General features: G+C 37.8%; 1 protein-coding gene across 1 annotated transcript in view; it reads right to left on the bottom strand.

Annotated features, from left to right (window-relative positions):
* Positions 1 to 23,992, bottom strand: part of niban2b (niban apoptosis regulator 2b) — a 32,075-nt gene extending 8,083 nt beyond the window's left edge. The window contains exons 1-8 of the mRNA XM_084415023.1: positions 23,592 to 23,992; positions 11,608 to 11,738; positions 11,049 to 11,177; positions 10,626 to 10,731; positions 9,885 to 10,052; positions 2,468 to 2,583; positions 749 to 853; positions 100 to 262 (exon numbers count right to left, since the gene is read on the bottom strand). Coding sequence (XP_084271149.1) covers positions 100 to 262; positions 749 to 853; positions 2,468 to 2,583; positions 9,885 to 10,052; positions 10,626 to 10,731; positions 11,049 to 11,177; positions 11,608 to 11,738; positions 23,592 to 23,646 — 973 coding nt within the window. The 5' untranslated portion in view covers positions 23,647 to 23,992. The remainder of the gene's footprint in view (positions 1 to 99; positions 263 to 748; positions 854 to 2,467; positions 2,584 to 9,884; positions 10,053 to 10,625; positions 10,732 to 11,048; positions 11,178 to 11,607; positions 11,739 to 23,591) is intronic.
* Between the last annotated feature and the right edge of the window lie 1,207 nt (positions 23,993 to 25,199).

Genomic DNA, 25,199 nt, shown 5'->3' with positions numbered 1-25,199 from the left:
ATAAACATCTGTGAGTTTTATTTCCGGGTAAGTCAAAAGTGTCCTATTTGTGTCACTTGATAAAGATAAATAAAGGAATAAATCACCAATTAAAGCTACCTCTTATTTTGCTGGTCACATGTTCTTTGGAAGTGATGATCTGGTCCATGTCCGTGCGGATGGTGGTTTCCAGTGGGGGGCGTCCTGCTTCACAGCTCTGCACTACTGCTTCATATTGCGCCTGAGCCTGGCTCTGAACCAGCCCGTACACTGCATCTGATATCTGATCACAAATCAGACATAAGCCATTGTAATACATCCAGGTTGTTGTAGAATAGAAAGTCCAGGGGCCAGTTGCACAAACAGTCTCTATGTTAACCAAGGTCTTACTTTCGGGTTTAAATTAGACCAATATATCTTTTATCCAACCAGTCTTGAAAAAAAAAAAAAAGATGATTAACTTGTAAGACTAGTCTAAGCAGTTTATGCAACCGGCCATATATCCTCCTAAAAAGACCTTACAGTGCTTCTGGGATACTGCCACAGAGGTACAGTAAAGACCCACATATAATTCTCTATAATAAAAAATAAAAAGTTGCATCCCATGCAAAGTCTCCCTATTAGCATTAATAACAAGTAGTAGAGTAAATAAGTAGAGGTAAATCCTTGTATCACACTTTTACTGTAAAATAAAATGTATTTACTTGTTTGTTTATTTATATATTTATTTTACTTATTTATATATAAATTTCTCAAACGAATGACATACCAACATCCAATTCCTCTGTCTCTCATGCATCTTGCCCTTCAGTTTGGGGGTGATGAGGTCTCTCATCTCAGGGAGGAGGGTCTCCATGACTAAGTTGGCGAGGATCTGAGAATATGATCGGAAAACAACAGAATGGGTATGAAACACTTTGACGTGCATTTCTTGAAAACCACCATAAAAATAATTCCTGAAAATTGATAAAGTCAACAGTATGTGTTTGAGTGACAGATCTGGATCATATAGGCCTGGAGGCTACATTAACTCATCGCCATTATATTCTTGTCTGAAGCACAATACAAATTTACTACTGCCAGACTGGTCTGGAGCCTGATCATATACCATTAAACCTTTTATTGTGACTTCCCCCAAAAACCTAGAGGACTTTTGTTACCGCCATACAAGAAAAATAAACCTGTGTAGGCTTAATCTCTATTATTCAGATAGGAATATTGTGAACATGGCTAATCTGTTCCCTACAAATCTAGAGTCAAGTTACTGGAGGTCACACTCCTGCATCTTTCACATGATATATCTCTGTTTTTTTCCCCTTTCTTTCTTTTTTTTTTTACTTGCTCAAAAGAGAAAACAATGCCGTTTCACAACTCAATAAAAGAAAAAAACAATACTGCTGTGATGCTGCCAGGAGGATCACATGCTAAACAATGACATGCTACATTTTTAGCTTTATACTTTCAATATATTTCTTTATCAGATTATATGATAGAGCTGGCTAATTAGCCGGAGTATAAATAATTAAATTCATGTTACAGAGTTCCAATTCACAATGACAAAAAAATATCTCCCTGCCAAATAAGGTCAGATTCCTTTAACACTGTTTATATTCTATTTCTTCACTCATTCGGTTAGTGTTGTCTGTATAAATGTTAATGCAGAATAATTTACTTTTTTTCTTCTTTTAATATGAGTATCTATTTTCAATATTTATCTACATCAATTTCAATATTTTATAAAGTAAAGCTGATAGATACTTATAAAGCCCACCCTACCATCCTCTTTCTCTGATGCTACACAGAAAGTTTTCTACAGGGACACCACGATTTGAAATGGTTCACGTCCTGTGAATCAATTTAGCTCTGACCTTCATGCTATTCTATTATGGCCCAAACAATAACTGTGACACATTTTCCACCAACCTAAATGTCTTTTTTCACTCAAAAAAAAGAAGAGAAGTTTACGGTACTACTGTTCCCAACCTTGATGTAAGATCACTAGGATAACTGGATTGATTTTTTTTTTTTTTTGCACATTGTTTAAAAGGAACACGCCTATTCACCGTATCCCCCAGAGTTAGATAAGTCCACACATACCCTTCTCATCTCTGTGCGTGCTGTAACTCTGTCTGACGCACCCACTGCTAGCCTAGCTTAGCACAAAGACTGGAGGTAAATGGCTCCAGCTAGCATACTGCTCCCAATAAGTGACAAAATAACACCAACATTTTCCTATTTACATGTTGTGATTTGTATAGTCACAGCGTGTACAAATAACAAGGTCACATGAGACACAGCCATCTTCTAACCGTATACATACTGGGAACTATATTCTCAGAAGGCTAAGCAAAGCTACTTGGGCGGAGTGATATGTAAAATAAATAAATTCAAATATCTCCAAAGAAACTAGGTTGAGAACTCCTGTTCAAGAACAAAAAGGATCTTGCAAGAGCAGCCTAGGATACATACAAGCACAAGTGTGTTTTACCTGTGGAGGCGTCCCACACATCATGTCCCAGGTTCCATAATGACCATGGGCCTGCCGATAAAGTCGCACTGCGTCTGTGAATGCCGGGGTCTGAACTTTACATTCTTCAGGCAGTCCTGAGAAGAGAACATCATCATCATCATACTCAATATATCCCAGAAAATGACAAAAAAAACTTTAACAAATCAAGAATCAAACACCGTAAACATTCATTTCTGAATAGAATGACATAATAATAACATGGTACAGTTCCTCTCAATTTAGAGAAGTGAAAAAAAAAGGTGACACACAATGAAAGAAGGGTCATATTTATATACACATCTCACAATCAGATTTTCCCATCAAACCACAGACTTCAATCTGCTTTGGTCACCGTGGTCAACAGGAAGCATTGCCTCATCAGTTACCATGGTAGTTCCCTAAACAATGCTATAGTTGCCACAGTAAACTGAAGAGTCATAGGGGACTCATCCAGCTGAAGTATGAATCTGACATGGTTTTTGAGACAGTTTGACAAGCTGCTGCTCAAATCTATAGCCTATGTCAGTTATGATGACACTCTAAAAGTCCACATATGGCAAAAGCCTCCTGTACATACAGTATTGTGTGTGCGCGAGTGCCTGAACCCTTACAAAGACAGGAAGTTCAAGCAGGCTGGGTGTGGGGGGCTGTGGAGGAGAACAGACAGGAAGTACAGCACTCCACATCAGCACAGCTTGATGCTTTTGTGAGTACATGCACACATGAGCAAGCATATTTATGAACACGTGGGAAGAGCCGGAGATTTTTTATGCAAAAACGAGAGAATAACTGTTTATTTAGACGTAATAAAAAGAATAAAAATAAAATAAAATGCACACATATTCAAGAATATTTTTGAACGTGGAGAGAGAGTTGTTATGCAAAAATAAAAAGACAAGCATTACAAGCTGTTTTTTCAAGCAATATATATAATAAAACCTATATAATAAAAAAATAAATAAAATAATCCACACATGGGCAAGCATATTTATGAACACGTGGGGAGAACCTGAGAAGTGTTATGTAAAAACAAGAGAACAAGCGTTACGGGTCGCTTATTCTGGCGTGGTCGCCACGAAAACAACTGATCTCAAGTCCAAAAACACCAGGTGATCAAAGTACAGTGAGAGAAAAATGAGGATCTTTGGTGAAAATAAATTCCTCTTTACGCACCATGGCCTAATGACACCAATGAGCTGGTAAATACCTTGCACAACAGGAGACTTGGTTCAGATAACACCAAGTTCAAACTATAAGGTTTCACATTTTTATCCCTTTCAGTCATCAAGTAACTGTGTGTAAATACTCGTGTTTAAGTGTTCAGAAATTCAAATTATTCTGACTATTTCTTCATATTTGTGTAGTTTCTTTCAGGTTGTCACTAAGGTCTTTACGGTGACATTTAATAGGCTTTCAAAGAGCAACTTTAAGTCTGGACACTGGAGAGGGTTTAAACCACCTGGACTCAATTCATTAACATGCCTGTAAACCTGTTAGGTTGGCCAATAAAACCTTTCCAAGATTGACACGTACCATATACAGTGGTGGAAATGGCCGAGATGAACTGGGGGTACCCTAACATATTTTTAAACCACAGATGAAGAAAATCCCATTCTTTAATGTATAAAATTTGCATAGTTTTATAACCACCACCACCCCACCCCCCCCTTAAAGCTAAAAGTGGGATGTGAGTCACAGTCTAGCTACTTCATAGCAAAGTAAGATTTGTGACCTGCCCAGAGGCTGCATTGCTCCTTTTTAGCCATTAAAGCCTCCCTCGCCCAAGCCAAAAATCACACAGGGAAGATCAGAAGAACAAAAAGGACAGAATGGTTCAATTAATTGCCGTCGCATACCAGACTTTACTGGCTCGCCAGTCCAAACAGATTGCTCATGACAGCACAGGCTCACAGAAGTCAACCAGCCAGTATACTTGCAGCAATGTCTAGGGTTGGGTACCGAAACGGTACCTATATAACCGGTATGTACCCGGACCGAATCAGAACGCAGATTTCGGTGCCACTTAAATGCCTGAGCTGTCGATTGAAATATTCAGTGCATCACATGATCAACTGCTAAATACAAACGTGCTTTCGTGCTTTGGCTGGCGCTGAGCCAGAGATTGACGCGCTAAGTCAGCACTTTTCACATATCACAACGATTCAGTGTTTTCAACCACATAATGTTTATTTTAGGTTTCAGGCATTTAAATGCACATAAGTACTAGCAAAAAAAATACATTTATAGTTTGTTAAACACACACTGATGTATGGAAGCGTGAAATAAAAATACTTTCAATTATACTTTGTGTTTTATTCATATCAGATACACATTTTATAGTTAAATTTATAGTTTAATCTATTGTTCTCCCAGTTCACTGGTCACTTACTTTCATTTGTATTGTAATACGTTAATGTATTTCATACGTGTTGTAAATCCGATAAATCCAATTTTCTGAACTGCGGCGCAAACTAACATCGCGCATTATTACTATTGGCTGTGGTGTGTCACGTGAGAAGCATGAAGCGTCGCCATGGAAATAATAAGGTGATGCGTTCTAAAATAACGGTCACCTTGTGCAGGGCATGCAATAAGTCAGGAGAGGTGTTATATTTTGCCAGAGAAGGCAATTTTGGTCATATTTCTGCAAAAGAATTGCTGAAACTTGAAGCTGGTTTATAGCATACCAAGAATACCGACTACTTTGCTGTTATTAGTACTGTAACTTATTTAGTGTTAAATTATTGTAGTTGGGTTAGGTGGCTTAGGTTTTATTGTGAATTTGTTATATAAATTAGTTTTTAATTATATTAATATATTTAAGTATACTTTAACTTTTTTAATATTATTGTAAAATGTATTTTTTATAAAAAAAAAAAAAGTAAATAAAAAAAGCCGTTCTTTAATGTCATTCACCATCGTTTTGTGGCTCTTTTTTTTAAGTATCGGTTCAGGCACCGGTACCGTTTTAAAAATATCGATTTGCCACCTGTATCGTTTAAGAAACCCAAATGATACCCAACCCTAACATCTAGTAAAGTACGGTAGAAGGATGGATTGCTTTGACAGCCTTAGGATTAAGCAGTCTAAATGATGCACTTCCAAAAACAAGCTAAGACTTGTCAGGATCCAGCCCTGATCTAACTCTGTTCATGCACGCTTGGGTTTACTCCTCTGGGCATTCATTCACAGAATAACACTGTCCTGTTGGAGCAATGCATGTTCCTGGATCCTAGAGTCCTGCCACCTTTTGGGACACAGATTAGCAGTTAAAAGCAACTTAATATATTGAGTTACACATAACATTTAGCTCTTAATAGAGAGCTAGTGAAATGTAATTTGAACCAACACCGATCCATCACAATGCTTACCACGACCATATCGAAGACATGTGCCTGGCTCCAGTTTTCTGTTTAGATGCTTTAATCCTCAGCATAAGTTGTGCCAAATAAACTTGCATTACCCAACACAATAAAAAAAAAAAACCCATCTGTTAGAGCCATCTAATGTCAAATAAATAAAGATACATTAGTCTACTTAACTACGTTTTATTGACTTTAATTTATGTATAATATTTATAGTCAGGGCTTGACATTAACACCCGCCAAATGCGGGTGGATTTCAGCATGGCGTGTAGCGCACTCACTCCTACTGCCACTTCCTACTGTTTCATTTTATATATAATATATCAATTTTTCAATTGTAGTCTTTTAAAAAGGCATCTGAAATAATAAACTAAGCGCAATGTAGTGTTGTCAAAAATATAGATTTTTCGATATATACTGTATCTACACGGAAATATCTGAAACGCTTTCAATACTCATGAGGAGATACACGATACCAGCTGCGCTTTCTCATTCTCTCATCCCTCTGACGGAGTTGACACAAAAACCCGCCTCACCTCACTCGCTCGTTTCATTTTCTCCGGATGAATATTGTTGCGGTTACAAGGCTTGAATTATTGGCCATAATTTGACTAATTCCCCGCAGATTTTGTGCAGCCTCTCAGTACTAATTGTGTTATTCTTCTCTGCTTATTGTGCTTAAACATTCAAATACACACAAAATACTATAATGTCAAAACGCTGGTCTTGGCGAGTATTCACATTAATACAGTCAGTTATGTTTTAGAGAACATAAACAGTATTATAGGTCTGTGCTTTAGGTCTTAAAGTGACAGCAGCCCTGCTGCCAAATTATGAGATAATATTAAAAATATCTATATGGCAGTTTTTCTCCATGGTATTGATGTCAAAATTGTGGCCAGTGAAAATGCTGAGTGGCTAGTAACTAGCCACAACCACTAAAACCACTAGCCACAGTGGCTGGTAAGCAAAAAAGTTAATGTAAGCCCTGTTTATAGTCATGCAAAAATTTAAGAAACCTGTGTTTTGATTAAGAAACATTTTCTAATAACCCAAATGTTTTAAACAATATTTTAATTTAATGAACAATATATTAATTAAAACGGGCAATGATAATGATTTAAGCATTAACATTTTTGAGAAGGCTACCCAAAGCTTGCTTTGCTTCAAGACAGACGTCACTGAAAGTAATAATAATTTGCAGTTCAGTGAGTTCATTTAATGAAGGATTTGTCAGACTGATTCAAACTTGATTCAAAGTAACTCATGAGTTTCTGAGTGTTTGTGAATTTAGAGTCATTTGAGTCATGTCTGTGAATAGGACAACACTGTATATGCTGTATGTTATTCATTTATTAAAAATAACTGGCTTATACGAGTCATTTGATTGTGAATCAGACCATTTAGAAAGATGATTCTTTCCATCATTTCAAGGTACTGTCTTTTTGATCTCTTAACATTAAATTTGGACTGCAAACTCACATTGGCAACTCAGGTTAACTTAACTGATTACTTTTAAGTAGATTTGAGGAAGGATTGAAGGAAAAGCTGCCACTCACAACAAGCTCACAAAATAATGACTGTACCAGGACAGTACTTAACATGATTACAGTACTTACATAATGAATGTGTGATTTTGACAGGTAAAAGGGAAGGGCAATTATATCAGTGGTCAAATTATGAATAGAAGCCCATTACGTGATTCAAACCTACACTCCTTCTGCAGAGTTTGCCTTAAACTGCAGGGGCCAGGTACATACAAAGAACATTTGTTCTGCAATCAATACTGCTTAAACAGTTCAGTATCTGTGTTTAGATAAATTCCAGACTTTAAGCACAACAGGGTTTATGCATCATCAAAAGCCAAAAAAGAAAACCACTTATCCACTCAGAGACAGAACGCGTGAGAGAAAGAGCGGGAGAGAGAGGAGATTCCGCTTTATTATGTGATGTCAAAATAGTCAATGTCACCACTCTTGAAGCGCAGTCTCTGCTAACATCTAACCTTCTTACCAAACAGTGAGAATAGAACATTACAGAGTTTAACACATTTTAAATATGTCAGAGAACATCAAAAACTGACTAATGAATAGCAAAAAACTTAACCAGAACTGAACCAGTCCTTATTTGGGAAAAAAGGGGCTCTGCAGATGTGCTTGCATTCAGAACATACTACACGCAGCAGGGATTTGGCTAACTCTAACGCACACACACACACACTTTTAGATGGCCGCCTTAATAGCCCAGGGGACATTACTGCCCTCGCCGCAAGTGTGCATTCCCCTCTCGGCAGCCTCCCATCCAAACTGAATTATGGGTTGACAGCCCCAGCTGTGACCACTCTGGAATCTGGACTACAGCAGAGAGAAAACAGCTCTAGTAGACGTAGAAGCTATCATGAGTCGTCTATGAGACACAGAGAACCTCACGACCCAACATTTACAATATAATACGTACAACAAGACTGAATTTTCAATGACATCAATTAGTGTCAACACTGTCAGACCCCTTTCCCCCAGGCCCAATGAGTAGGTTATACCATAAGCGGGGCACAGTACCCTCTGAAAACTACCCTACACTGAAAAAAAAAAAGTTTTCAGAGGGTACTGTGCCCCGCTTATGGTATAACCTACTCATTGGGTTCACCATTGGGTTCACCTACTCATTGGGTTCACTCATTGGTATAACCTACTCACCTACTCATATATATATATATCACATTATATGTACTTTTACTGCAAAATACTGTTACATTTGTGGATTGTGGAAGTAAAAACTATGAATTACAATATATAGAGTGTGTGTGTGTGAGTGTGACATCATCACATATGATTATATTTTGAATAAATAATTTAGTTTCTTATTTTTGTCATCAGTAATGTGTATATGGCATGTTGAGTTTGAGTTCCATTTTCTCTTATTTTAATTAATGATTACTTTAGTGTCATGTGTTTTCCCTGATGGTGGCCAATGAAAACATATTGGTCATGTTTTATGAAAAGACCATTTCCGTTGAACTCGTCATCATGTGGTTTTGTACCTCCTGTATTATTATGGTGGTTACGTTCTAAGATGAAAAGCTTGCTTCAAGCAGCTTGGTAAATTAACATTATATCAGTCAATTTACAGGCACAAATATGCCATCCCACAATAACTGAAACGTTGTCATAGAATTTTTAACGTTGAATTTAACAGGATATTTTTTATCAGTGCAAAACCATAAGGGCCCACCAACCAGTTGACATAACCTCAATAAGTTTAACAATCTTAACATATCCTTTAAATAGACAAGTATACACTTGTTTTTAGTGGCTGGACAAACAGGTTATCAAGTAATCTGACAGTGATATCACTGTGAAAGAGGTAAACTCTCACAGTAACAATGAACCTTCTAGTAGCCTTTAGGCATGGTGTAACTAGATTTACACAAGCAAATTCTTGAGAAAGATTAAATGCAAGCATATTGTCAAGAAATATAACCGAAATGTTTGTCTGGGAATTGACTGACTAGAATTATACAACAAATAAATGGTTTAATTGGCATAAACAAAACATAGAAAGAGACATTTTATGATAAAATACTATAGTTTCTGTTAATTATATAAAGTTACATAAGCCCTACAGAATAAACAGTCATAGAGCTCTCACACACAGGGAATGAATGATGGCAGCACATCTCCAGCTTTCCCTATGATCTCATCGGACTCTTTTTACAGCCTTGAGCGGTTAAATTCTTTCTATTATCAAACAGGCCAAATGACTACAGTCAACCGTGCCAAACGTTCCGCTCGAGTTTCCTTTTTGATAAAAGGATGTCTAAAAGAGGTGATTAATGAAATAACACATCAGTTAATCTAGCAAGTTTGAATGCAGCTTATTCTAACAAACAAAAGAATAGCAATAACCGTAATGAAAGAGTCACGCCTTGAATGTGTGTCCGGGTGTTAAAGTGACAGAGGGGAACGTGGAAACTTGGATGTCTCAAACTTGAAATTAGTATGATCCCTTTTAACAACAGGGTTAAGACTCACCATTGTTGGTGTGTCGGACGCAGTCTTGAAAGACGGCGTTCCACTTCTGCTGCTCCATCTCGGTCACCATGCAGAAATAGTAGTGGCGAGCATAAGGGTGCCAGAGGATGAGGGGAAACTGCGTCGTACATTTCAGGAATGGAGAACTGCCAACTTTAGCTTTTACACCTGGAAAACACATGTTGCATGATTCAATAATATTCTATTAAATATGGCCCGATGAGAAGATCTCTACAGCCATCATGATCACAGCTGTACAACATACAAAGATCACAGTGCATTTCTTCACACTCCTTCACACTCCATTTCATTACTTCTAATCTACACTCTGGCTCAACATTACTCTCCATTTATTTAAAATACAGGCTGCAGGTTCAATACAAACAAACAAACAAACAAACAAACAAACAATAAATAAATAAATAAATAAATAAATAAATATAGCAAGTACACAGGGCTGGGTAATAAACACATATGGTTTTAAATGTCAGAGCCACATGACTTAAACATTATACGTGTTTACAAGAGTCTTGTGTGACAGAATCGCTTACAGACATTGTCTACGTAAAGTTATCTAATCTTTCAACTTCATTGTCATGACAATGTGACCCAAGTAAAACCAGTAAGCCAGTGACTTTCGCACAGTTTTATAGAGCTTTCTTTATAGAACTTTCCATTAGGAAATTCCTTTAAGAACTCTCATTCCTTCCTGAGGTTTTCCACACTCTCCTTCTGACTGACCTGGTAGGCTAGTGTTAAGGAGCTCGAGATATTCCTCCATAGAGGTCAAGACCCTGTAGCCAGCACAGTTAATGGTGCCTTTAGGATGCAGCCCTCTGTCATGGGCCTAAATCAACAGAAACAGATAAAGTATATAAGGACATTTCAGCAGTTTAATTCATTTAAACAAACAAATGAATAAATGTTGTTACTTGACAAAATAAATGAATAATATATGACTTATATAACTCATATATTATTCATTTATTTTGTCATTCATTAATCTTATTAAATAAAACTATTTATTTAATTAGTAAAACTTCTGGAATCATCAAACATGTACACACACACACATTTTTTTAAATATATTAATATTTATATATATATAAAATAAAATAAAAACGTTAAATGCAAGTGTGCAAATGTTTTCATTTAACTCATTACCTGTTTGTTATCATAATAGTTGATGTTATAGGAGTCAGGAATAAAGAGAAAACGATTCCTCCATTTTTTGTTCTCTTCTAGATACTGAAACAAAGCCCCCGAAAAGATGGACTTATTCTTAAGAGGCACCTATGAAGGAAACACAAGAATTGAAGTGCGGTTCAAACAAGTTGTTTAAGCAGAGAGAGACCCAGTACCTAATTATACATTATGTGGAGAGATGTTAAGACTGGAAGTATTTAATTTATGTTTACTTTGCCCACCCAATGTCTCGGTCTACAGACGTACACGCACACACTCCCCGATTGACTAATAAAAAGCGTGCAAACTGCACATCTTTACAGGATCATACTGTGATAATACTACACATTTCAAATAAACAAGTCTCCATTTGTTCAAACACAGTAATTATCCCCAATTCCACTTTGCTATTTGACATTACAGACCATCAGTTCTGGGAGAAATTACCCTGATTTAAATAGTTTCACTTGCTCCTCAAAAAAAAGAAAAGTCAAATACAGCTAAAAAAAAAGAGGAATAGAAAAAGGCAGAGCTTTACCTTCCTGTGCAGGAGCTGAGGCTGAGGGCCTCCTCCACCCTCTACGTCATAGCGCATCTGGTTAAAGAGAGCGACTGCATACTGCTGTTCATATAGCCGACCAAAATCTCCCATCAGCTCCCCTGTCCGTGCTAAAAAAAAAAAAAAGATACACACACACAAAAAATTAACATACCCAACAATAATGGACTCACAAATAAACTGGTATATATGCAACTATCAACAAAACAGTTGTAAAATATATGCAACCATAACATAATTGCTTAACCAACACTGTTTCTCTACAAAGGCATATCGACATGAAATTTTCGTGTCACGAGTAGCTAAAAGTAAACCCTGCTACTTTTTTTTCATAGGAAGGATGGATATGGAGAAGGAACCTTGGAGTGAAGTGACATCAAAAACTTAGAATAAAATGATTGACAACTTTGTTTTATAAACCGTTTTTGTTCTACTGGTTGAAACTCTCTTCACAACCTAATAGCAATCAATAATAGAAGTGGTCTTTATATTAAACCATGTACATATATCTTCTGTGGAAGTCTCAGAACTACAAAAATGTTCGCCCAATCACTGCATTCAGTCCGACCTGTCTGTCTCAACATATGTTTTTCCATACCTCCACGCATTTCATGAGGCTAGTATGTAGAGTTGTAGACAGACATTCACAGAGCGCCAAAAACAAACAGCAGCCATCTTTTACAGTTCCTCCTGAACCAAAACAATGAGCTTATGCTGCGTTTACACCATGTCACAACTATGTTGAACTATGAACTATGAATTACGAGATGGCAACCTGTGACGTTCTACCCAGAGCTGTTCACGGCCTCGGATTTATGCGTTTCTATGTCAACACTATCAACACCAAAATGAACCTGCAGCAGTCAGGTGGTACAAGTAAGAGCTCTGTAAGTTGTTTACATTCATTATTATTGTAATTAGGGCTGCCCCCTCATATTCGACTAATCCTTAGTAAAAAAAAAAGCAGTCCGTGAGGGACAGATTGTTAAAAGTGGGTCCTTGTGGTAATTACAGTATGTTAGGCTGGAAATCCAATTAGCTGGAAATTAGGTCTGGAGAAATACTTGGCCACTCCATCACCTTCACCTTCCTCGGCAAGGCAGTTGTCATCTTGGCGGTGTGTTTGGGGTCGTTATCATGCCGTTCGGCCCAGTTTCTGAAGGGAGGGCATCATGATCTGCTTCAGAATGTCACAGTACATGTTGGAATCCATGTTTCCCTCAATGAAGCGCAGTTCCCCGGTACCAGCAGCACTCATGAAGCCCCAGACCATGATGCTACCAACACCATGCTTGACTGTAGGCAAGACACAATTTTCATACTGGACAGTCAAACAAGTTTATCTTAGTCTCATCAGACCACAAGACATGGTTCCAGTAACTAATGCTCTTGGACAGGTTGCTTTCAGCAAACTTTTTGCGGGCTTTCTTGTGAGCCAGCTTCAGAAGAGGCTTCCTTCTGGAACGACGGCCATGCAAACCAACTTGTTGCAGTGTGCGGTGTATGGTCTGAGCACTGACAAGCTGACCTAACACTTCTGCAACCTCTAAAGCAATGCTGGCAGCACTCATGCGCCTGTTTTTTGAAGCCAGCTTCTGCACCTGACGCAAAGCACGGGGACTCAACTTCTTTGATTGACCCTTGCGAGGCCTGTTCCGAGTGGAACCCGTCTTGGAAAACCTCTGTATGACCCTGGCCTGTACTGTAACTCAGTTTCAGGGTGTTACCAATCTACTTCTAGCCTAGACCATCTTTGTGGAGAGCAAGAATTCTAATTCTCAAATCCTCAGAGAGTTCTTTGTCATGAGGTGCCATGTTTAACATCCAGTGGTCAGTTTGAGAGAATTGTACTCAAAGCACAAATTGCGCACAAACTGATCTAATACAAGATACACAAATTTGTATGGTCCTGTCAAGCAGACAAAAACATGAACATGAAGAATAGGAGATGTGGCTTTGCATGGTTAAACGACGTACAGCTATTATCACTTAGGGTGTACTCACTTTTGTTGGCAGCTATTTTGACAATAATGGCTGTATGTTGAGTTATTTTCAGAGGACAGTAAATATATACTGCTATACAAGCAGCACATTGACTACTCTAAAATATATTCAAGTTTAATTTCTATAGTATTATCCCTTGAGAAGATATACTAAAATGTTTGCTGAAATGTTAGGGGTGTACTCACTTTTGTGAGATACTGTTTATGGCTTATTAATATACGTGCGATTAGTCGACTTATCGCTTAAATGAACGACTACTAATCGACTAGAAAAATCTTTAAATCGAGGGAAGCCCTAATTGTGTTTTGAAGGAGGCATAGATTTGGAGACACTCTGAAGAGGAATCTCATGCTTTTAAAGTTAGCTTGCTATTGTTAGCCTCTCCGAAATTGCCTACCCTACCTTTAATGCGAGGCCATTGACAAAAATACAAACACAGCATTTCTGATTTGAAACACTGTTTTATACTGCATATCTGGTAGTTTTCCATAGTAAGCATTTTACAAAAGCCAAATACGTTGATTCAAATAGTATCAAATGAAAATAAATGTAAAAAACATTTTATAATAATATTAAATAATACTAAACAATAAACAGAGCAATTCCAAGAGGGTCCTCGCACCATTGGTGCTCGGGCCCTAATTAAACAATGATAAAATGTGATGCAATAACAAATCACGTGAAAGGCAGTTATATTAAGATTTTAGACGTACTGTAAGCAGCTGCAGCTGTACAACAGGCAGTTGTGGTACAATAAGTCAATGGCCATTAAAACATTAACAGCAATTCACACTGAGCTCCGTGTATCTGATCAGAAGTGGAGATTACAATGTTTGAGCTTTACTGCATTGTCCTTCACATGCATGTAAAAGCAGATCAACACTGCAGTTGGCACAGGAACAAAGGCAACTCCATTATTGACTGCTTTCTGGCGGGATGTTTTCCAAATGACTATGTAGGGCTTGTTGTAAAACTTTGGAGGCATTCAGTCTCTTGGAAAGATTTGAGGAAAGAGAACAGAAAAAACAACAACATTCCTGTCCGTTTGCTTACAATGTAACGATGCCATTAAAGTAGAGAGAGGCATAAAAATAAAGCACTTAGTGATGGTCAAAGAGAAGAGAATAAAGGTAAAACTTAGTTATCGAATGCATATTGAGGTTAGACTTAAGTCAGAGAGATCACCTGCACATTAAAAATAACTCCAGTTCTTAAAATAAAGATGACAATTGGAAATAACAGTAAGACATTTCAATGTTATATTTGATTTGTATGACTCATAAAAATTATGTTTCATACAGGGAGAGACTGCAACAAATCAGATCCATACAGCTTGACGCAGTTCAACGGGATCATTAAAGGAGTCATAATGTTGTGTTACCTTGGATACCCAAATGCTCTATTATAGTATTTTAGGCACTTCTAAAAAAGAAAAGTGAAAAAAAAATCAACACAGAGCCCCTCAGACCCTTATTTCTAAAGGCATTATTGTCTCGCGAGATCTGATGCGATGTTTTGGCTGTCGTGGACGGTCATTATAATAATGCAAATGAGGGGCGCGTTGATTGGTTGCAGGAATGTATTTTACTACTTCCAAGCGGTACAAAAACATAGACAAAATACTGCAATAGCTCAATAAATGTGACGGTACTTATTGTTAGTGAAATTGTAATCACAACCAAAGAAAAAAGAAAAAATACACCATTGCCATATACATTCTTACAGAAGCCCCACTAACTGAAAGCTATTTTCGGTATTTTAGGTCAATACTGCCATAGCCCAAAATAATATCTGCAGTTATATGCTCATGGACGTGAGTTGCAAAAACCATAAACAGCTCAGGTAAACCTCTGAGAAATGACGGCTGCTCTGCACACACACGCAAAGGTCTCTCGCTCCCTCTCTCTGCCTACGTATGCGCGCTCATGCTCGCTCGCGATTCCGGGAGATTTAAACTAATTTGCGGGCATTAGGGAGCCGGTATCAATACGCGGGAGACTCCCGGAACTTCCGGAAGACTTGGGATGTCGGTGTTTTGAAAATCGCTGTCCGTGGGTCACTCTTAGATATATTTAAATACGTCCACACCGCAGATATGTAATGTTGCTTCAGACAAGCACGTGCAGGTCGCGGTGTCTGCTGTTTGCGTCATCACAACATTTCGGCCGTATTGTTTCGGTGATAAAAGTCTTTCGGCCGAAAACCGAAAATGTACTTTTGGGCCATTTTCGGCCGAAAATTTTCGGTGGCCGAATATTCGGTGCATCCCTAGTGGTATATTGTTTTCATACTTGCATTTAAACAGTTTTAGCCACTGAGCATGGACTCCTGTACCGTCACTACTGTAGCTGCTAGTGTAAAACAAAGTCGAAAGATGTGGCTAGCATTCGTAGAGTCCATTCCCCGTGTTTACCTCGAAGGTAACGTTACATACAATAGCCGCATTAGCTGTTAGCTGCTATTTGTTAACCACAGTAGAGCAATAAAAACACAGTCTTACCTTTTCAATTTCTGGTAAGTCCCTGATGGTTGGGATGGCACCTTTTCCCAAACGGAGCTTCGAGGCCAAGTTCGCCTGATATTGCCCCAAATTTGTAAAAGATTCCGGTGTAAAATGTTTAGCACACACACCTAACGATACGCCACTTGAAAGAGTTGTTGGGACAGCGTCATTAAAAATGAATTTCATCCACTGTTCCCTGATAGTTTCGTCCGTTTTTGGTAGATAAAACACATTTGCATGTTGTTTGTGGCAGTCACCCACAGAGCATCTCAGGTGTGCACTCGATTTCTCCATCTTTCTCGAGTCAACTAAACTGAATCTGAGGGGGAGAGGGGCGGGCTTCCCGCGGCATAGGTTTGCGGTGTCCATATTTGGTATATCCTCCCCCGTCTTGACGTCAAGAAGGGGAAGAAATCAAAATCTCGTTTTTTCGTGCGCGTGCACGTGGCCTATTTTACAAACCCCGAGGTAAACAAACGCTTCACTTTTAAATATCGGCTTCCCGGCCAGTGTACAATCATTATGCAATCATAACATACATTGATTCTCGTGGAAAAGTGAAATTTCTACATTATGACTCCTTTAACATCAAAAGTTCCCATCAAAGCAAATTATAAACAGACCTGACGTTTAGCATTTACATACTTCAGTCTGCCAAGTCAAATGCACACAGAAACACCCTAAAATGTTCTCTCTCTGAATGTATATGGTCTACTACACTACACTACACTGCAGAAATGAAAAGTCTCTGGAGCTGAGCTCTGCTTATGATTTCTCCCAACTCTCAATCCATCATATTTGCCCCATAAAGCCAGAGAATATAATTAAATGAACTGCTAAAGCCATTAGGCAGTTGTGCAGGCAGTACTTAACAGAGAGGAATGTGAAAAAGGAGACAAGGGGGCTGAGAATAAGGTCACCCTGACCATCTGCATTGTTTTAAAAAGTACAATATTAGAGGCGAAGGGAAATACGTGATGATCTTACGTGCCAAGAATGCTATGAAATATGAATTGTACCTAATGCAGTGTTATTATAGCTGATGAAGACTAAAATTAATTAATTGAAATAAAGCTGAAATTAAACAAAAACTTTATTTTGAAGCAAAAACTTTGGCACAATTCGCGTTTCTACAGTAAAAGTGTCTTCTTTGATGGGCAGATTATTAAAGACACTGAGCGTTTCAGGATTTATGGGTAGTGTAGTTCAGCTATTATATACAAGTATAGACAGTGATGGTGGGAACAGAGCTGACTGTAAAGGCTGGGCAGTTTGCGCACTGATCAGTCATCAATCTTAAACAAACATCCTGGGGCAGATCCCCAAATGCTCCGCTGCCATGCCAAATGCACACTCACACAATATTTCACAATCCATGTCTCAACACAAATCCAACAAATGAAGCACGCTTTTCTCAGGCACAGATTTCGACACCAAAACAAACATCTCAGTAATGTGCATGAGTCTGATGGTGGGAATAAAATCTTGCCAAGCTCTGCTCTGGTAATGTGGAGGTTTGGAGACGGACACTTAAAGAGCAGTTCCACTAGTGGAAGATAATTACAATACCATCATGCCGACCACACAGGGGGCAGTTGGTCTTCAGGGGGGTGGGGGGAAAGGAAAAGGAAGTTTCTTTGGAATGTGTCCATGTCAGGGCAGACAGAGTGAAAGCTCTTCAGAGGGAAATCTGGGAGCTCAGATCCTGGTACTGACTATAGCTGTACTATAGACGATGTTGCGAATTTAACAAGCAAAATTTAATATGCTGCATAAAACATTTGCGAATAAAGAATTGTTTCCCATCCCACGTGTTCAAGAGAACATCTGTAATAAAAATGGAAGTTGCTGCAATCAGGGAAGCCACTGTGGCTCTTTTTTGAACATCATAAAAGACGTACAGACAAAATGCAATAAACGCTGCCAAGTTATCTTGCGTTCGGATGCCTGATGTTTGGGAATGCAATTGTGCGAGATAGTTATTCTGGGAGGTCATTATAGCAAATCATTTCGATTATAGACTTTGACCCAGGCATTTCAGAATGACTTAACATTGAAGATGGTGTGCAATGAGATTGGATAACTGCACTAACCAGCGAACCAATCACATCTGTTGAGGCAAATTATTATTTACACTCACCTAAAGGATTATTAGGAACACCTGTTCAATTTCTCATTAATGCAATTATCTAATCAACCAATCACATGGCAGTTGCTTCAATGCATTTAGGGGTGTGGTCCTGGTCAAGACAATCTCCTGAACTCCAAACTGAATGTCAGAATGGGAAAGAAAGGTGATTTAAGCAATTTTGAGCGTGGCATGGTTGTTGGTGCCAGACGGGCCGGTCTGAGTATTTCACAATCTGCTCAGTTACAGGGATTTTCACGCACAACCATTTCTAGGGTTTACAAACAATGGTGTGAAAAGGGAAAAACATCCAGTATGCGGCAGTCCTGTGGGCGAAAATGCCTTGTTGATGCTAGAGGTCAGAGGAGAATGGGCCGACTGATTCAAGCTGATAGAAGAGCAACTTTGACTGAAATAACCACTCGTTACAACCGAGGTATGCAGCAAAGCATTTGTGAAGCCACAACACGCACAACCTTGAGGCGGATGGGCTACAACAGCAGAAGACCCCACCGGGTACCACTCATCTCCACTACAAATAGGAAAAAGAGGCTACAATTTGCACGAGCTCACCAAAATTGGACAGTTGAAGACTGGTTGCCTGGTCTGATGAGTCTCGATTTCTGTTGAGACATTCAGATGGTAGAGTCAGAATTTGGCGTAAACAGAATGAGAACATGGATCCATCATGCCACTGTGCAGGCTGGTGGTGGTGGTGTAACGGTGTGGGGGATGTTTTCTTGGCACACTTTAGGCCCCTTAGTGCCAATTGGGTATCATTTGGCATCATTTATCATTTGGCACTATATATATATATATATATATATATATATATTTTTTTTTTTTTTTTTTTTTGCGCGCATCAAGGGATTTATTCAGTAAATGTGTTTCCATCATCTTCTGACAAGATTTATAAAAAAAATTAAATAATAATAAAAAAAAATCTCTGCACATTTTTTGAATTTATGCCCATCTTGGCTTTATCATCCTGTGATTTTATGCACTTAAAAATGTGCATGAAAACATAGCTAATGAGAATATGCTCTGAAAGTAGTGGGAAGGGGAAAGGTAACATGGAAATAGAAAATATAAAAACATCTCTTTGGAATCCAGTACCAAGTGTTCCCACATTTTCTGACCAATGAATCTTCCCATGCCTGGACATTCTAAGCTGTCCACGACCATGGGGAACTTGTAGAACATTCTCTGCTATATGATGTGTGAAAGAATTCACAAATATATGATTTGGAAAGAAAAAAAAGGGTGCTAACAGAGCACATTACTTTGAGAGGTTTAATGAGAGTAACCCAGGGCCCGGGTCTGGAAGAAACCACAAGACAAGGCCATGTGTATGTTCATGTGAATGTCTAAGACTGAGACCTTTTGTGAGTGTGTGTTTGTGTGTGCTGCTTGTTTATGAGTCACTCAGTGAATGAGTCTCATGTGATACTTGGTGCCACTCCTTGTTCCTTTTTTAATTTCATTACAAGCTCGAAAGCAAATCAAATTAGCGTTACCGTATAGCAGCCACTTCAAAGAGAAACTCTGAAGCCTCACACTGAAGATGTTGTGCTTGCACTTCATTACCTAATGAAACAAACTATATCACAGAGCAACTCAATTACACTTATATAGTGCAATAAGAAATCTAATTTCAATGATTAATTCTTAACTTTCTTTACGTGTTACAATCGTACAAGCTCAGCAAAACCTGTCTGCTGGAGTCATTCACGCTTTTCTAGCAGGAAATCCCAAATCACTTTGGCCACGGTCCTGTTTTTTTCTTTAAAGAAGAGCATGATAATGAAACCAGAAACCTTCAGAAATCATCCTGATATTTGATATTTTTATATATTCTGTGATACACTCTTTCAGGAATCTTTGATGTATAGAAGGTTCAAAATAGAAGTGTTTTTTACCATCAAAGTAAAGTTTTTTACCATCACTTTTGATCAATTTAACGTATCCTTATTGGATAAAAGGATTCATTTCTTTCCAAACTTCTGAAAGGTATTGTGTATATACAATATTTTTCATTCAGCATTACATTTTCTTTGGTATATGTGGACCGCAGAAGCTGAATTATTGAAAATTTAATGCACAGCCTTCTTCGTGTCATGGCCACATTACTATCTCAGGTGCATTACATTTTCAATAAAGCTTGTCATCAAATACTGCACATATTCAACATAATGTGCTCCTCGTCTAGTTTATAAAACATTCCATCAACATTTTCTAACATATGGGTTTTGCATTTGACAGCTCAAACACTTGAGATAAATGATATTATTTGATTATACAGTACAAGGAGTGAGCTTTTTGCATTCATGGAATTTATGGGAAAACTGGGATTAAGTACAGCTGATATAAAATCTGACAAGGGGGAATTTAGCAACTGATACATGCCTTGCTTGAGGACACAGCAGCAAGGCCATAACTATAATAAATAAACTAAAATATATTATAGCACAATACACTTTAAAGTTTTATGAGAGTAGATAAAGCAATATGCTGTTTTTCTTTTAGCACAATACACTTGAATTTAGCATATGATGAAAAAGATTTCGATGGTATACTTTGATCAAATTGCAGTGTTATTCGAGGATCTGTTGCTACAGTAAGTGAAGCATGCTGGGATGTGATTTATAAACATGCTGTGCTCAACATATGTTTTAATTGTCCTGAGAGTCTCATTGGTGCTGAGTCCAACACTAAGCAAGCCTGATGTTCATCATGGAAAATTCCCATTTAAACCTACATTGGCTAATGATGTCACATAAACCCTTGAGCAAAAATCTAATTCTGAGGAATAAGCATACGATACGCCTTAATTCGATTTCAAAATCTATGCTTCTTGTTTCCCACATTGAAACTGACATTTCAGCTAGATGATTTTTCAGACTAACTCTGGACTAACTTCCATTTTGACTAAATGATGTTTTATTAACAAAGTTCGGGAGGAGCAGGTTCAGATAATTAACCAAATTATGCACAGCTGGAGATTAATCAGTAATCAACTCAATGACAAAGTATAAATTCACAGCAGACCTATCTCTGTTCATTGAAAGTTTGTCAGCATCCCTCCTCCACCCCATCTCCTCACTTACAGTTCCATCTACACTTACCAACTGGGGGGAGTACTCTGGGTTCGGGCCTAACTCCGAGCTCGGAGCCCTCCCCCCGGACAGCACGCCAAATACGCATAAACTTATTGTACTAATTATATGTAGATGTGAACTCGTGAAATTCCAGTCAGTTCTGTGGATGACTTTCTCTGGAGCATTAGCAATATGAGAGGACTAACAGACAAACACACACACTATAGGAAGTAAGTGTGGGGTGGATTGTGCACTATGACCTCTCTACAAAGCTCTATTACAAACATGCTCTGTTTAGAAGAATCCCACTATTAATGTTCCACGACTTCCCCTTCCACGAACATTCCATTAAAGCATTTCCTGCAAGATCCCCCTCATCCCCCCCAACTACTCAAAACAGTGTAATTTGCTTCCCAAAATGGCTCCAACTTCACCATCACCTCAAGATGGAATATTTGACCCCAAAACAAGCTTCAACAAACAAAACAATATCATAAACCTTATGAGATACAATGTAAATTAAACATGTGCAGCACATAAAGCTGTCAGTCATTGTAAACTCAAAGAGAAGCAGAGTGCTAAAAAAAATTGAGACAGGAAGTGCTGAGGTCATTCTATTCCAAATCCCCACCCACTATTTTGAGATGACTTTATCCATTCTATAGAATACAGGAAGAAAACGATGTATGACTTTGCCCTCACCCTTTCCTTGTCAGTACAGAGGGAGTCATCCAATTGTGAAAAGGGTATAAAGAAACCAGCCTACTGTAGACATATTATTGTCTGACAGCATCCTCTATGAATTAGCTTCTGAATATTTCATACACTTTAAAAAAAAAGAAAAAAAAGTAAGCATACATGACCTCCTGAGCAAAGGTTATCCAAATGTTGAGCATGACAGATCATCCAGACAGCCTCCTTACTGCTGTTAGGCTCCCCATGCATTCCTGAGATTCCATATCTGATATGTGCTTTCTCTTAAAATGTGCAAAAGCAGGGAAGATGGAAAGTTAACAGTTCTCTCTTGCCCTTCCCAAAGGCGATTTCATCAAATGATATTGAAAGGGATAATCAATCAGATAATCAACTTTATTTAAATTATTCTTACATTGTTTAAAAACTAAATTAGTAAGTAAAACATTATTTAACTTATTCTTATTTTTTAATGAAAATTTTTTTAATTGACATTTAAAATAGTGCATTCCTCTGATTTTTAACATTTTATATAGACTAGCCTATTTTATAATATTCGATTCTAGGCCTGGATTCTAGTCTAGGTATGGGTTATTTGGGTTCAGTGCCTCTTTAGACAGCACAGTGACCTGTAGCTCTCAAATACCTGTATTTACTGTCCTAGAAAGTATTGCTAATATGAAATGGTTTTTGATTGAAAACAACAGCAAAAAAAAAACAAAAAAAACAACAACAACTGAAATCAGCACTGAAAAACATTTCCAACAACTCATGAAACTTCACAAATCTCATCTAGACTTACCATATTGCATTATGTACAACTACATTACAATTTAAAGCAATCTGACTAGTTAATAGTCTTAATTGTTCATGTTGATCATTTTTTGTGCATAAATGTAGTACAGTATATGCCTTGTTTTATAAGGTTAGAACAAAATTGCACTTTAAAATCAATTTGCCCAGCTAACTTCTGGCACTCCTATAGGGAATCTACTAATAATCCACAGTCAGCATTTATTTAAACCTGTTCCACCCAAACCACACCTGATCAGAGAGCTCTGAAGAGATTCAGGCCACCTTTCCACCCATACAAATTCATTTAGACTTCACTTCATTTCATATTTCATGATTTATGAGATATCAACAATAGTTAGGTTGCGCAGCTCACATTCATCTTGTAGATTCTAATAGCAAAGCGATGACTTGAATCCTCTTTTTTTTTTTTTTTTCACACAGTGAAATCACTGTTATTATCTTACTGTTTATTTATGCAATATATGTAATTCAAAACTTGTAAAAAGTAACAGGAAATGTTGTGCCACGTCGCAGCAAAGTGCACTGAGGGAACAGCACAAAGTGTATTATCCCACACGTTTATGTTTTGGGGCGGAATGTAAACCCCTTTCACCCAAAACCCTGGCACTGGCCTTAACTGAAATTGCATTGCAACAACACTTTCGCAACACCATATTTTACATACCGTCACTGATTCTCTCAGAGTCTTGCGGTTAGCAGACACGTCCATTAGAGCGCTTACCTGTTATAACCTCCCGTTTGCCTTCATCCAGGTGAGTTGAGATCAAATCTCCCATCGCGCCGCTGTTATAAGGCAAATTGGTCTGGATCGAAGAACTTAATTCGCCTCAGAGCAGCTGTGCAGTAGCAGCAGTTGGGCGCTGGTTTCTTATGATAAGATATAAACTGGAGTTGATTCAAACGGCTCCTCCCTTTTTACTCGAGCAGTTTGAACGCAGTACGTTAAGAGGTGGTTGGAGTTGCATGTAACGTTAGAGTTGACAGGTACCGTGCTGGATTCCTGAAGGCTCAGGTTTCCAAAACTCTTGATTTAAGGCTTCTCTAGTCCCGCGTGAAGCACAGACTCTGTGCTCGGTTTCAGCGTCAAAACACACTTGTCTTTGGGAGACACATGAGCGTGCTGAAGGCGGGGTTACATAAATCTGGACTCTACGTTTATTCTAAGAACGATTTTTTTATTTATATTTTTATATTTATTTTTAATTTTTTTAGAGCAAAGTGAACGAATCGTTCCCATCAACGTCTATGCACTCACTGGTTCAATTTTTTTTTATTTTCACTTTTGGAAGCGCGTGCTTTCAAAGACTGACGAGCAAAACTGAACAAACACGCCCCGCTACTGATGATATTTCGCAAGTCAACGAACTGAATAAACGAGGAATCTCGTCGTGAATGTGTATGGAATAACACATTCATGACACAAAACAATTAAATAATTTCTGAAATTATTAATTATTAAGTTCATTGTTGTTGTTTTTTCAATAGCTTAACTGAAGTCAAGCACTATTCGGACCATTTAAAAATCTGTAACAGTTAGGTCCATTAAAAGTGGCTTGGTGTGTTTTTGGTCATGTTTAGTTTTTATTGATAAAGGATTCTACATGAATTATTGCATATAGTATTTGTTTAAATGGGTAACTCCCATTCATTAACTCCCATTCCTTATGTAACATGTATTTGGAGGTGAAAATAGCCTATATTGATCAGATTCAAAATAGCCTAATCGAATCACTGGGATGATCCATACGAGTCTAATGCATAAAAAAAAAAACAAAAAAAAAAAACACATGTATAAAGGCATTACAAATGTGTGCAATTAATACTGTAAATAAATCATCCAATATAATTTAACTCATTCTAACAATATGACTATTATTAACCCATTTTTTACTGATAGAGGAAAGATCAATACAAACCCCTATTTCTGTCCCTTTCATGTATAGAATAATAGGCTGTCGTTTTGTAGAGAGTTTTAAAGACATTTTCATTAAAATAGTTTAAATGAGTGAAGTATCTCTGAAACAGCTACTTGTGTTAGGTAGAATAAAAAAAGACGAAGTCGCCCTCTAGTGGATACTAGTGCTCTTTTTTCTGTAAATATTTTCTTTAGTTCTTAGCCCGACTATAAATACATTGTAAAATCATTCTCGTGCACATTATTCATGTTAATATTTCATGACGTTAAATTCAAATATTTTGCTTTCATATTGATTCATAATTATATGCAATACCCCAAAACATTAATAACTCGAGGCTCACAAAAACAGTCAGGGCTTCGTCAAAACATGATAGAAGCTGCTGGAAGGCTAAGCTTAATATGCACACATGC

The sequence above is a fragment of the Rutilus rutilus genome (assembly GCF_951802725.1).
Source record: "Rutilus rutilus genome assembly, chromosome: 7".
Lineage (NCBI taxonomy): Eukaryota > Metazoa > Chordata > Actinopteri > Cypriniformes > Leuciscidae > Rutilus > Rutilus rutilus.
The sequence above is the reverse complement of the archived record's forward strand: the minus strand, read 5'-3'. Positions and strand labels throughout refer to the sequence as shown.